The sequence below is a fragment of the Periplaneta americana genome, chromosome 5, assembly GCF_040183065.1.
Source record: "Periplaneta americana isolate PAMFEO1 chromosome 5, P.americana_PAMFEO1_priV1, whole genome shotgun sequence".
In the NCBI taxonomy this organism is placed as follows: Eukaryota; Metazoa; Arthropoda; class Insecta; order Blattodea; family Blattidae; genus Periplaneta; species Periplaneta americana.
In genome coordinates this window covers 106,760,724-106,776,898 of record NC_091121.1, presented here as the reverse complement: position 1 = coordinate 106,776,898, position 16,175 = coordinate 106,760,724, and the positions used below count along the sequence as shown (strand labels likewise).

The window sequence follows — 16,175 nt, the reverse complement described above, 5'->3', positions numbered from 1 at the left end:
CTCATGTAGGCCAATGTGTAAACATTGCCAGGAATAAGTTGGGAGAAATGTAACCGTTATGTTACTCTGAAAAGTTCACCCAAAATCTTGTATAAGAGTCATTCCACGTCAAATCGCACAAAATTATACAAATTTTGACCTTCATATTTCTGATTGCGTTTATATTTTTTTTTACCGACTCTATGGGTCTCATAAACCAACAAGTGTATTTTTATTTCCTCCTAAGTCCACATGTTTTTAAAATATTTCATGTTAAAATTCGTTAAAAATGTCGCACAATGCAACATTTAAAGCGTGATATTTCTGACGATATTGATGTTAAAATTTTTTTGAAAAATGGGTTTAAAAACTTAAAGTACTGTCTTTTATTAAATATTTACTAACTAATTTTAATATAATTATTTCAAATATTTTTTTTATAATTCAATTTTTAAAACATATACATCAATGTGAAATAGCCCTATTAAAAATCTAAAAAAATGCCTACTAGGTTCACTGAAGTATTCTTAATAATTCCAGAAAAAATCAGAATGGGATCTCCAATAGTTTAATGGAAATTTAATTACTTACGACAGAATGTGTAGCGGTCGGCGCAGCAGCAGTGGGCGGGAAGCGTTAAAGCGCGCTAAGAGGTTTATCGGCGCTGGATAATTGACTGAACGTTGCAATATTACACCCAGTACGGGTCAAGTTACTCGAGGAAACACTGCTAATTTACTTATTGTGATATCTTCAAATAATTATACATTATACTTTTCAAATGTTTCTTTTCATTCACATTTTAAATTTTCATTCGCCTACCTTCTTTCTTGAAAGAAAATTGTTTTACTAGGCCTAAATCTTCAGTTTTTGACAACGGAATGAAAGAATGTAATTTTAATGTACCAGTTATTGGTTTTAGATTGTGGTATCTGGCCTGCAAATTTTCAGTTTGGTTTTTGTGCTTATTGAATGGACAAAATATAAATGACACGTTAGAAATGTTTTTTGTGACTAATCAATCAGTTTTTTTTGCGTTGTTATAGGATCTTTTATAGGCTAACTCTCGTGGAAAGTCTTTTAACAGTATCTCCAATGCCAACACATGGACCTTTACCATGCGACATTGCAAAGAAGTGTCATTCAGCACTAATTCCATAATCGTCTTCATGTAAGCAATTATTTTAAATTTTTTTTTTTTTTTTGTATTGTGAACTTGATCCATTGGAAAAGTAGATGATTTTTTTCATATCGTTGAATTCTTGCTTTAAGAAATTGATTGCTTCGGATTGAAAAAAGTGAAAGGGATCGGTGTCATGTTTCATGGTTTCTGAGATGACAATACTTTTGTAACGAATTCCTGCATCTCCTTTGAAATATACTACGAAAGGATTTATTTATTTATTCATTTATTTATTTCAATATACAGAATAAAGAATATAATTATAAATAAGAGAAATAGAAATAAAATAATACAATCAATATAAAAAAAGGAGATGCAGTAGTATTAACAAAATTTGAGACCGAATGCGCAGCGCTCGTGTTCGGTCACAGTTCAGATATAATATTAATAGGCCTATAAGAGAATATAAAATAAAATAAAGTAGGAAGTAAAATTAAAATTGTACTGTATTGTGGCTTGGTATATGTTCCAATGCACACCTTGTATTGAATCTTGTATTACAAATGAATAATTTTCAGAAAAGTCTGCAATAACTATGTAATTTTCAGGTTGTACTTTCTTTGCATTCCGTCAAAAATAAAATATGGCTGACTTTTGAATGGATGATGATGCATCTTCTACATGAAAAACTTAACATGCTAGGGAGCCTTTTACTTTTGAAACTTTTCACGGGGGTATCTTTTGTTGTATCTTTATTTTCTTGATAGGGGATTCTATTGAGATCAAACTCTTGTTTAATTCCTCAATATTACTGATTTCTAGCACTGTATCCATAGAACTGCTAGAAGAAATACTGGGATAATCACTTTCTCTGTCCGCACTTTCATTTGCTTCATGTTTATTAATATCACAAGAACTACCGGCTTCACATATAATTTCACCTGACCTATGCGGAAATTGATTGATTTTTACGGAACAAATCACATATTTGCACACTCAAAGATTCCTTTAAATTGAGCTTTATCAATAAGTCGCGACTTACGCGTCTTAGTGTACTTTTCTTTTTAAAAGCGTGATTAGGAAGGTAAATGGATTTAAACACTTGTTATATATTACGCGATCTTTACCATCACTCATGTTGTATAGAAGTCACGTCACTGCGCGAAATTCAAACCCAAACTGATTATTTTTCTCTCATGCCATCTGTTTACTGCCATAAAGTTTACTGCCTTACCCAGTCTTGCTATCATCAAAAACTTGGCTATATTACAGTGTAAACATACAACACTGTGAAGGGCTTCCCCTCTTAGCTGATCTGACAATAATAAAATAATTTTAGATAAGATATTTACTGTTCCTTAAGGTATTAATCATTTGATGATTAGTATGGTGACATCAGATGCAACGGGAAATTTCCACGGGCAGCCTTCTAGCCTATGGCTGCAAGCAGTTCATTAGCTGGGCATCGCGAGCTCGTGCATGCCTCCGGAAAATAAATTGTTACAAATGTATGGGTGCCGATCCCATATTTATAAATGCAGTAGTTTACATATAATACGTCAGCGAACAAGTCTATATTTTTTCAGATTTTTAACTTGGCTATTTAATATAGTAATTTTGCTTTGAAAAAGAAATGATTAAAAAAATAGGCCAAATTTTAAATTTATTTGTGATAGGCCTAAAGTAATAAAAAGTGTTGTATTTCGTCTTTCAAATGCGCCAAACTGCAAATCTCAATTATATGTAGACACAAAGTTCCAAGCGAGTTTATGTAACAGTGCGCGCATAATTTGCGTAACTTCAAATATTCATAACTACACAAATAATTAATAATTGTGAAAATAAAAAAATACGGGTCTCCTTATTTGATGTCTGGAATTCATGAAAAAAAATTCGACCATTTCCGAGAAGGTCGTGTTTTATTGCTGTGCGATTTGACGTGGAATGACTAATATAATCAAAAATTATTATCCTAGACCATCACAGTGGATAATAGTACGGTAGATGTGTAGCATTTTGAGTGTAGTGTTTAAATAATGTGGATTACATGTGTGCCTCGTTTTATCGTGACAACGCTTTTTAGTTTTTTAGCACTCTGATTATTATATTATTTATGTCTTTGTTATATTAAGAATTTTAGATAAGGGCGCAAATAGCCATAGTAGCTGACGCGCCCTTCTTAAACCCTACTACTACTACTATTACGTTGGCTTCTCTAACCGAGCCGTTATGTCTACCCATGCTTTTTGACCTAGATGTGCTCTATACAGTAATGGTATTCTAGTTTTTCTACGTCTGTTTTCCAATGTTTCCCATTTAAATTCTTTTGTCGTATCATTTCCGTCTTCTCTTTTACCTTTAACAAATTTAGCTGCCCTATACTGGATTCTTTGTAAGGAATTTATCTGATATATTCTATAGGGATCTCAACATGCAGTTCTGTATTCCCTTATCGGTCGCACTAACGTTAGATATGCTATTTCCCTCGATTTGGGGCTAGCCTTTTTCAAGATTCTCATAATAAAGTGAAGTGTCCTCCATGCTTTACCCGTAACATTGTCAACATGCTCTACCCAAGAAAGTTTGGAGTTTAAATACACTGCTAGGTATTTACAACATTGTTCTTGCGGAATTACAGCAACATTGAATTTGTAATGTAGACTAGTTTCCTCTCGAGTTTTACAAAATGTTATAGAATGCAGTCACCTGCAAACAGCCTCACATTTGATGTAATATTCTGGCATAAGTCATTTAAGTATACTGTATTATAAAGAGTAATTGCCCCAGAACGCTACCCTGTGGGACCCTTAAACTTACATTCGCAATTTTCGATATTTCGTGACCTACTCTAACTCTCTGGGTTCTACCTTTTAAGAATTCTTGGATCCATAGCACTACTCTTTTATCTATTCCTAGCGTACTTATCTATTAATATGTCATGTGGCACCAAATCAAATACTTTCGAAAAATCAATCACAACTGTATCGATTCTTCCTCCTCTTATGTAGCTCTTCAGCTAGATCCTGAACCAGCGACGTAATTTGACTATCACATGAGAAGCCTTCCCTAAAACTGTGCTGGCGGTTGTAAAATTGTTTGCATATTGATGATGATACTTAGGATATTTATATTATACACTATGTGTCCGACTTTGTAAGTTATGTAAATGTTTTGGGTAACCATTAAGACCGTCCTACGCACTTATAACACATACTCTCTTACCATCAAGAAAATCGTTATTAGTTTTTGCATTTAACCATGGCATCACATTTTATAATATGGACTCTGGTTATTCTCTGTAACCTATTGATGTTACATTTGTAAAACACATTTTGACAATCCAGAATTTATTTTACCATCGTTCTTGTTTTATTGATCCATGCGTATATGCATATTTAACCCTTAGATTGACAAGTATCCTATAGGATACAAAAGTTAAGAGGCTATCTTAATATATAAAATTGAATGTGGGTAATGTATGTATGTATGTATGTATGTATGTATGTATGTATGTATGTATGTATGTATGTATGTATGTATGTATGTATGTATGTTCTCTATACAAATCTACACGCTTTGACCGATATGTGCCAAAGTTTGCACATTTAACCTGCACAACCTGGAGAAGAACATAGGCTACATTAAAATTGTGCAAATGGAAGTTAAACTAATTAAAAATATAAAAAATAAAAATAAATAGATCAAAATTCATGTATAATATTAAAATGAAAATCTTCTACAGTCAATTGTTTTTTATTATTGTCTGTTGTATTCAACATCGACTTCCACGAGGCCTTGGAAATTTTAACACGAAATTAAATTACATTGTTGTTACACATCATGAAGGCTAAAACTAGGTAGTTCATGCAATAAGTATCTTTACGCAGTCCAGGACCGTATTATGAATTCCTCGATGCAGTTTTGTAGATAGTGAGCAGACTGTTTTATACAACTGAATTATAGAATTCTTTGAAACTACAAGGATTGCTACCACATAATTTACTTAATATTGAATAACTAATAGTACTATTGCGAATATTGCGAAATATTAACCCACCAAAATTATGTACGAATAAGAATTGGTGTGAAAAACTCATATGAAACGTAAAAGAATTGGCAATATTAACTGCAAAAAGAAAATGAGATGTTTTTATTCCACGTATTGCTAGGATACTCATTCAAATTTAAGCAACTGCAATTTCAATGCCACTACCATTTGTAATGGCCATATTAATATGAAGCTCAAGGACAGTCGCTCAAAGTTGCAGATATTAACTTAAAAACTGCGTGTTTTTCACATCCTCAACTATATTTTATACAAAGAAGTGAAAAAAAAAGATTTTACGCATATCAATAAGCAATTCAATGATACTTTTGTCATGTTGTTAATGTAGTATATGAATGTACATAAGCCCACTGAAAATAACATTGTATTAATTTTCAAAATATTGTTGTTCGCGTCCGAAAATGTGTTGCTGCGAAATTATATCTGTATAATCAGGTTGAAAATTTAGTATGTTAAGCGTTGTGGAAATAAAAATCTCTTAATTTCTAAAATACCGGTAGGCCTATACGTTTCTCAGAATATTAGTCTTTATGTTAAAAAATGATTTATTGCGAGTTTATATTGTATCTGTATTCTGTGTATAAAATTAGAATTAATATAATATGTTCTGAATTTATGAGATATAGTTTCAAGTTATATTAAAAAAACTGGGTGTGATATAAGTGGGTGTACAGCGGTCAAGAGGTAAACAATCTTCGAATATAAATTAAATTATATATGTATATATTGATTCGATGCTGCAACTGATCAGAAAGAGGAGAAGGAATTATATTTTCGTTGGGTTTTACTTTGTTTATAGTTTGATTTTTCTATTACTTTATTTGTATTTCTGGAGGTGTGGAAGAGAAGGCCGAATGGCCTTAACTACACCAGAATAAATAAATAAATAAATAAATATATATAAATTTATAATAGCAGTTTAACGTCAGGCACATGATGAAATGTTTTTTTATGGTGCCTGATTTACAACTGTTTTAAATTCAGTTAACCCTGGCAGGCATTTGGCTAAGGACTTCATTAATTCATGTAAGTGACGTTAAGTAAAGATTCATCTTTATTGACGAGGAAAGCTTAGTAAAGACAATTTGTTTTGGTTATGTGTAGTTAGGTTTCCGAGATTTCCGAAAATTTAATAAACAGTTTAATTAAAAATAGAAGCAGAAAGGAAAACCCGGGCAACGCCGGATGCTTTCAGCTAGTATGCTATAATTTTAATAGAAAATAGAAAAAAAAATTGGTAGGAAAATTAAAATTTCACAATACTATAATATTGTACAACATATAAAATATGGACATTGCGATAGTTGTTTTCTTTAAAGTCCGACAAGGTTTAATAAACTAGTGTGAGAAATGAAGTTTTGCCAATTTAAGGGTTAAGAGAGTATTTTATTTTTAATAACCGGATATTTCTGAAAGTGTTCATTTTCTGTTAACTATTTATACGAAACCTGAAGAAGCCATTCCATGGCGAAAACGTTCGTCTCTTGTAGCTTCACCAATAAATTCCATATTTATGTCATAATTTAATGATTTTGTGGTTTATAATGGATAAATAACTAGACGAAAACAAATATATATGTATAGTAATTTTCAATATTTACGCTTATCGGACCAATATGTCATCGAAATAAAAAAATTAATATTAAAGGCACTGTTACAAAGTACTTTCTTATAATTATGGGGCCGAAATATGGACAGTGAACACACAGCAAACTGGAAGCTTAATAGCGGTAGAAATGGACTTTTGGACGGGTCAGAGCGAATATCCCCTATAAAATTCGAAATATAAGAATAAGGGAAATTATGCAGGGAAGGAAAAAGTTTGAGATGATATGGGAATTTAAAACGGATACCAGACAGAATACGAAGGAAGATACTGCATTGGAAGGTGAAAGGGAAAAGAGGAATGGGTAGACCACGAGAATGCTGGATAGATGGAATGCGAAGAAGCATGGTGGGAAAGGAACTATGTGAGAAAGATGCTTTGGACAGAGACCTTTGGTGGCAGGTAGCAGAAGATCGCTTTGGGATGAAGGAGAACTTGTGTGTAATGAAATATTCATTAATAAGTTAGGTGTATTATTATTATTATTATTATTATTATTATTATTATTATTATTATTATTATTATTATTAAACGGATCGATTAAAAATACTAAACACAGTGAAAGGATGAAATCTGACTTTATGGAATAATCTGCATAGGCCTTTCTTTTAGTTGGTTATTTAACGACGCTGTATCAATTACGAGGTTATTTAGCGTCGATGAGATTGGTGATAGCGAGATGGTATTTGACGAGATGAGGCCAAGGATTCGCCATAGATTACCTGGAATTCACCTTACGGTTGGGGAAAACCTCGGAAAAAACCCAACCAGGTAATCAGCCCAAGCGGGAATCGAACCCGCGCCCGAGCGCCACTTCAGACAGGCAGCTAAGCGCCTTAACCGACTGAGCCACGCCGGTGGCTCTGGATAGGCCTATATATGGATGGATAGATGGATAGATAATCCGAATTGAATTTCTGACAGTGAGAAGTATTCATAGGCACTTCATCTGCGTTCCTTGCCCTGCTTTTGTCTTGTGTATCTTCTGAAGCGTTTCATTTTCGTCACCCTGACCATATGAGATATGACCAAGAAATTCCATCAGCGTGTGAATGTCTAGTGCTGGTTAAAATTCCGAACAACCATGTTCAGCTGCAGAAAGTCCCTGTGGCTTGTAAGTCTTATTGATAAAATCTAATATATACTTATGGAGTTACATAATAAAGTTAATAGGCTTTTGCTTTGTGGGTCTAGTAAACAAATTGGTTGGACGTTAAAGTCTGTGGGCTTGACATTACAAAGCACAAATGAATGTGACACTGAAGCCATCGGCGTGGATTCTCTGTTCAAACTTATTGTGGTATGCAGCTATTGTTGCCGTAATTACAATTTTATGTGTATTGCATCGTGTTTGAGGCCAACAGACTATAGTACAACTTTTCTTGAAGGGGATGTGGGCTGTCGGATATGTAACCAGCCTCTTGTTACCCTTTACGATCGACGACCGCCAACGGAAGGTCGGGTTGCAATATCTCCATTAAAGTATTGCTTGAGGTGTTAAAGATATTATCGGAATCCAAACTCATTGTACTTGAATTTTCATCTTGTTTCTCTACCATTGCATTAACACATGATAACATCTGGTAAGTTTACCAGAAAGATGGAGTACGAAAGTAATTTTGATAAGCTGTACCAGCTTTGGTATGCCTTTTCTTGTCCTGTTAAGGATTGAGCTCTTTGGATCATTTCGTATTCATTCGTAAAGTTTTTTTTTTTTTATAACCAAACCTAAACATACACAACTAACTGAACCGTAGAGTCATGTGGCCGTGGCTGAAGCGAGCACTATATAAACAAAAACCAAGCAGCATACATTAAATTCCCTTTGTTTTAAAAGATTAATGTCACTTTGTAGGCAGAAATACAATCTAGGTTCACCGGATCTGAAACTGCATCAATTGGTTAATTATTATGAAGGTTTTTGAACTGTCACATTATTGATATACAGAATGAATCAAAAGTTTGGAGCCATATAAATATCTTAGGTCTATTCCCATATATTTTTACCAGAACAAGTCATATAGTATTAACCTTATCTTTAGCATTACCACTTTGAATTAGTTTTATATTATTTGGTTGAATTAATAATACTCAACATATATTTGCACACCTTGTACCGCAAGGTACTCCTCCAATCTTAATACCATTTATAGTAGCTTGATTTTCGATTACTATAGGTGTTACGAGTATTTGTAAGACCAAGTGCTCTACTAGTGACATATTCTATTCTAGCCCTCAGCTATCTCAAAAGCCGCCATTTTGGATGCAACTTTGAAATTTTAAATGGAAAGGGGGCCATGTAGGTACTCAAAATCATGTGAAATTTTCTGAAAATAAAAAACAATGGTGCAATCTGTTTTGAGGTATCTCTAATCGTTTTCATGTTATTTAAAGATAACTGTCATAAAGACACAAACATTAGTTACTGCATCTACAGATATTTGGAACATGGAACAGTACAGAAAAGGTATTTTTATGCAATTCTGGTAATTAACTTTTCCTGCTTTACTGTTTGGTTAACTTGTGATAGTTTCAATGCATTGTTGTGATTATTTGAAGCTTTCCTATAACAAATTTTTTTATTGTGATGACATCATCGAAAGAGGAATGAATTGATATCATTCTTCATTGTGGTGGGTTAAGCCACACAAATGTTGCAGCAAACTGGACGCACAGTTCCCTGTGCGTTGGATTGGTTGGCGTGGACCAGTAGAATGGCCGACCAGGTCTCCAGATTTAACACCCCTTGATTTTTTCTTGTGGGGTTATATAAAGAGCTTGGTATTTGAAGAGAAAATTGAGAATGTGGAACATATAAAGAACCGTATCATTGAAGCCAGTGCTAAAGTCACCCCGAAAATGCTACAAAATATTCTCTCTGAGTGGAAAATCCGTCACAAATGTGCATATTTGAAAATGTGCAACATATTGAGCACATTTTGTAGAATTTCTTTTTGTGTCATTGTGACAATTATCATTTAATGAATTGAAATCGATTAGAGATATTTCAAAACAGATTGCACCATTGTTAATGCATTGAAACTGTTACAGGTTAACCAAACAGTAAGCAGGAAAAGTTAATTACCAGAATTTCATAAAAATACCTTTTCCAAAGCCTCCTTAGTAGGCCTACTGTACCATGTTACAAAATATCCGTAGATGCAGTAACTAATATTTGTGACATTATGACATTTATCTTTAAATAACTTGAAAACGATTAGAAATATCTCAAAACAGGTTGCACCATTGTTTTTTTTTTTTTTTTCCAGAAAATTTCATATGATTTTGAGTACCTACATGAACCCCTTTCCATTTAAAATTTCAAAGTTTCATCCAAAATGACGGCTTTTGAGATTGCTGAGGGCTAGAATCGAATATGTCACTAGTAGAGCATTTGGTCTTACAAATACTCGTAACACCTATAGTAATCGAATATCAAGCTTATGGAAGATATTTATATGGTTCCAGACTTTTTATTCACCCTATAGTCTATAGATTAATAATAATAATAATAATAATAATAATAATAATAATAATACCATTTATATTTTGGCCATTAATGATTCTATTGGGTTTGCATTTCTCTGGATTTTTTTACGTAACAATTCCTGCATTTAATCATTTTTGTCTTTCTAAATTATTCTGTAATGCTTTATGGTCACCCTCATTGAGGGCAGATTATTTTGTTAAAAAATAAAACTTAATAGTAATTGGCATCCAACAATTTTCATTTCTGGAAACAAAAAAAAAATTATCGATCGTAATGCCTAAATGTGTGCACTTGAAATAGGATTCGCACCTAGATTAATTGATATGTTTCGTTCCATTTTAGTATTCCTCTTAGATGTTTCTACGCGTTAAAGACTAACTACAGTAGATATAATTGTGTCGTAATACAATATAATCTCTTACTAATACCCGAACTAGTATTTGAACTGGAATACAGACGTGCCGGTACTACATAGAAACTAGTCTACTATACGGAACAAGTGAAAGGTTTGCTAAATAGATTCTCAAACTTGTAACAGGGATAAATTTGATCAGCTTTCGAGTTGTGATAGTTCACTACACGACATGATCTTATGTTCGATCTCCAATGTTTCTGTCTCCAACAACTCTTTTGTTTCTTATATTCGAAAGTACATTGCAATTTTGTTTTTTTTAAATAGAGATAATAGTATACATAATAATTAATGAACTATAATAAGAACGTTATTAGTAAAATCCGCACAATTTCAACAAAGTTATTTAAAAGTAATAGTTACGCTGTTCTTTTTCTTGTTGAACTTTATTTTTGTCTCCACGACTTACCCTGTAATGCTATTCTCTGCAAACAGTGTTAGAATCTTGGTTTGCTATCTCTTTATCATTGAAATGTTTAGTGAGTACACAATCTCACCTGAAATTGTTAACTATTCCACAAATTGACATATGAAACTATTGTAGGCAAATAATGTTGCCTGAAACATTTATATTAAGTTATATTAATTGCTTTTAATTTATATTTATTTTGTTATAGTACTACAATAATTGTGACTATTGTAATCGATTAATGGAACAAAGTATTCAGTTATTGATTCTGGTAATATCATTATGGTCACCTGTGGTCCAAATGTCTGAAAAATAAAAAGTAAAATTATACTACAGATCGTCATCAAAGAAATCCATTGAGTATAGAGTTCGTAGATTATTTATTATATCCCCTTGACTCTTAATTACTAATAAGAAAACATAATATGAAAGGATGTCGCTGACCGCGGTATTCGGTAATGCCGACTGATATACAGTCCTTTTGAAAACTAGTACAAAATAGTTGTCATTTCCTACATCGAAATTCTAATTAATAGTCTCCATATTTTAGACAAACACAGTAAACTAACACAAATAAAATAAGAATGAATAGAATGAAATGAAATAAATATCAACTTAACTATCGAACCGAAGAATGTAAGTTACGTTTCCTTACAAACCATGTGTAATGTTTGAATACCTGATTTAAAATATTAATTTTAAGTATATTACTTTTATTAATTAATTAATGTTAAGTGTTAATTTATGACTGTTACTTAAGTTCGAATATGCGTATGTTAATTCTAGAATATGCCATTAGGAAAGTTCAGGATAACACAGAGGGTTTGGAATTGAACGGGTTACATCAGCTTCTTGTCTATGCAGATGACGTGAATATGTTAGGAGAAAATTCACAAACGATTAGGGGAAATGCGGAAATTCTAGTTGAAGCAAGTAAATCGATTGGGTTGGAAGTAAATCCCGAAAAGACTAAGTATATGATTATGTCTCGTGACCAGAATATAGTACGAAATGGAACTATAGAAATTGGAGATTTATCCTTCGAAGAGGTGGAAAAATTTAAATATCTTGGAGCAACAGTAACAAACATAAATGACACTCGGGAGGAAATTAAACGCAGAATAAATATGGGAAATGCCTGTTATTATTCGGTTGAGAAGCTTTTGTCATCTAGTCTTCTGTCAAAAAATCTGAAAGTTAGAATTTATAAGTTATATTACCGGTTGTTCTGTATGGTTGTGAAACTTGGACTCTCACTTTGAGAGAGGAACAGAGATTAAGGGTGTTTGAGAATAAGTTTCTTAGGAAAATATTTGGGGCTAAGAGGGATGAAGTTACAGGAGAATGGAGAAAGTTACACAACACAGAGCTGCACGCATTGTATACTTCACCTGACATAATTAGGACCATAAAATCCAGACGTTTGAGATGGGCAGGACATGTAGCACGTATGGGTGAATCCAGAAATGCATATAGAGTGTTAGTTGGGAGGCCGGAGGGAAAAAGACCTTTGGGGAGGCCGAGACGTAGATGGGAAGATAATATTAAAATGGATTTGAGGGAGGTGGGATATGATGATAGAGACTGGATTAATCTTGCTCAGGATAGGGACCAATGGCGGGCTTATGTGAGGGCGGCAATGAACATCCGGGTTCCTTAAAAGCCAGTAAGTAAGTAAGTAAGTATGCGTATGTTAATGCTGACTTTTATTTTACAATTGCAATGGTATTATTTATTGATTCTGATTTAGTAATAATAGTGTATTTCATATTTCTTCTGGTACTTTTTTTTATTTGGTGAATTTCCCTTGCATTAGGGATGTAATTGTTTTATCCTTGGTTGGTAATTATTTATTAATAATGGAGAAAAATTCACTCCGACACTGGGGATCGAACTAGTTAGACCAATTGAACTACGTCGAGGCTCCATCCACAGCACCGGATCGAACTACTCTCTTTTAATTTTTCCATTATTGGCCTACTCTATTTTTCGGCATTATTATTATGTCGATCATTATAGGAGCGCACATATATGAGTGATTTGGTCGGCCGGAAACCAGCAGTTATGTACTGTTAAACAGTGCCACGGTGAATTTTTCTCCACTATTAATAAATAATAACCATAACAGAGAATTCTGTAGGATCAAATAAACAATATAATATCATTATATAGAACTTGGTTGATAAGAGATTTCAGCATGATGTTAACGTGATTGATTTTATTTTACAGATGATGATCCAGTCGGGATATATGCCTACCGTCCTTCAACAGCTGTGTAATTTACCCTTCCCATACTTCAGTAATCCTACACTATCTTCGTTGCTATTCCCTACGTTGCTCGCCTGCTGCAGCGGCAATCATCAAAACAGGGCTATCCTCGAGCAAGAAGTCAGCTATCAGGTAAATGCTTTTCTGCATAGATTTTAGTTAAATAACGTTTTGATCATTACAGTAGCCTGTTTCGGATGATACCGTACCTAAATACGGAGGCATTCGCTCCAACTGAAGAGGGTTGATCACTATGATGTGCATAGCCCTGACTTATTTCTGGTTGAACTAACATTTCTATTTTGTGGCACACAAATGACTGAAATGTGTTATGGCTACATGTCAAGTTGCAAGTCTGTTCATGTCCGCGTTGGCTCGTAGCAGGTATTCGAGTGGCCGGAGTTGCTGCGTTAGTGAGAAATGAAGCCTGTCGAGCAAAGAGCTGTGATTAAATATTTGCAAAAGAAGGGAATGTCTTCATCTCAAATTTACCAAGAAATGACAGTTATCTTGAATAACCTACTCTATCTTATGGTTAGCAAAAAGGTGGTGTCGAATGTTTAAATGTGGGAGAACATCGTGTGAAGAGAAACATGGTGGCGGCCCTTATTCGTGAGGTTGTGCGTTCAGACACAATCTAGTGCTGTTTATGTTTTTGTTTTTAAGAGAGAGAAAATATAATTGCTCCTGTCTCTTTTATAACTGTTTTAGTAATAGACATCAGGTTCATGAATGTATTATGCCATGATTTTATCATTATTTATTATCGCATTATCGCTGCAAATGGAAAGAAAGAAAGAAAGAAAGAAAGAAAGAAAGAAAGAAAGAAAGAAAGAAAGAAAGAAAGAAAGAAAGAAAGAAAGATTATATTGTCAACAAAAATATCTTTCGTGGCATAAACAAAACAAACTTAAAAAACAAAAAGCCACGATTCAATATTTACTCCATCTTCCTCCCATCTCAATCACATCTTGCAGTCGAGTGAGCATGGAATCGACAAGTCTTTTTAGTTTTCAGCTATGGCATCCCAGGCATCCTGGACGAGCTTCCACGAATTATCAGGACATCTTGGAGGGGGATTGGGCCAATTTTTCCGTATGTGTTTCTTTATTTGTGCCCCCCATAGCTCAGTCAGAAGAACGTCGGAATTTAGATACTTTAGATGTTAACGTCTCAGGTTCAAATCCTCGTCACTTCTTTTCATTTTATTGTGTTACAGAAGCGATTCCCAAAGTGTGCTCCGCGGAGCCCTTGGGGATCCGCGAGTGATTCTCAGGGGCTCCGTCCGCGGCAGTTATGAAGATGACAAAAATTTCTGCTTCCATCTAGTCTCTAGCGAGAAAAACGCAAACTACTTCCATGAAGCGAAAATACTTTCTCAGAAAATAGTTTTCGTTTTCTTTCTAGATAGAAGCACCAATAATAGATCTACTCGTTACTGGAACTATCTCGATCTTTCTTTCTTGCCCAGTAGGCCTACTCAATGATTCTCGAAATTTATTTTATGTTTTATATACCAAGCAAGCAAGCAAACAGCGTTTGTTAATTGTGATACGTGGATCTACAATCTATTGACTGTTATGTTGCCTCAAAAATATATATATATACACTTGCATGTTAATTTGATTGCTAAACTTTCGTTGAACTGTAACTGTGGCTTAAGACGGGCTCCGTAATACCCGAGAATCATCAGCTACCAACCATTGCTCAGTCAAAGGGGGATAACAGCAGCTGTAAACTTACTTTAAAAGAAGATAATGCGAATTCCTTGAGATTGAGTTTGGAATATGCTGAACATGATCCTGCTTCAGAGTCTATGGTGCCTAGTGTGGAAGTACTGAAAGGAATTAAAAAACGAAAATAGTGTGATTCATATTTGGACATGGGATTCACTGAGTTTGCTGATGGACGTCCACAGTGTGAGATATGTAACAAAGTTTTGCCCAGTAGTTCTATGTTCCCTGCCAAGCTTAGAAACGGCATTTCAAAACTCATCCTGACTTCAAAACTGAAACTGCAGACTAAGTATTTTAAAAGAAAAACTGACGAACTCCATGAGTTCAGACAATATTTTTATCTCGTGTAAAAAATAAATAACGAGAAAGCATTGGAAGCGTCGTACTTCATTAGTCATGACCTGGCTTTTGCTGGTAAACCTCACTCTTGCTGGAACTCTTATGAAACCACTATTAGTGAAGATAGTGAAGTGCATGTGGACGAAAAAACTGCAGACTTGATCTCCAGTGTGCCCTTATCAAATAACACTGTGCGTAATCGAATACAGAATCTATCAAACGATGTTATCATAATTTCCCGTATCAGTGAGATGAAATTTTCGCTACAACTTGACGAATCCACGGACGTTGCCGGATTAGCTGTGTTAATAACGTTTGTGCGGTACAAGTTTTCAGGTCCTTTCTTGAAGATATTTTGTTCTGCAAGCCATTGCCATCCTCCACAAGCGGTGCTGAAATTTCATTGAAAGCCTTGAGACAATTGCATTGACGTGTGCACAGATAGCTCAAAGGCCATGGTAGGTCCTGTTTCTGGCGCTATTACAAGGATCAAGAAAGTTAAAAAAAAACTGCACAAGTAGTCATTGTGCACTACACCAATACGCTCTCGCAACGAAAAAAATCCCAGCGTTATTAAAGCAAGTACTACGTACACAACGTCGTCAAAATTATCAACTTTGTTAAGGCAAGACCTATGCAGTGTAGGCTACTCAGTATTCTGTGCGAAGATATGGGAAATATAGGCCTACACAAGTCATTGTTATTACACATAGAAGTGCGTTGGTTGTCGCGTGATAAATCGTTGTC

The 16,175-nt window shown here is 34.2% G+C and overlaps 1 protein-coding gene across 2 annotated transcripts in view; it reads left to right on the top strand.

Moving 5' to 3' along the window:
* ssp3 (short spindle 3) overlaps positions 1-16,175 on the top strand; it is a 383,163-nt gene that overhangs the window by 344,632 nt on the left and 22,356 nt on the right. For both annotated transcript variants that reach the window (XM_069826376.1, XM_069826375.1), the window contains exon 24: positions 13,315-13,485. In XM_069826376.1, coding sequence (XP_069682477.1) covers positions 13,315-13,485 — 171 coding nt within the window. The remainder of the gene's footprint in view (positions 1-13,314; positions 13,486-16,175) is intronic.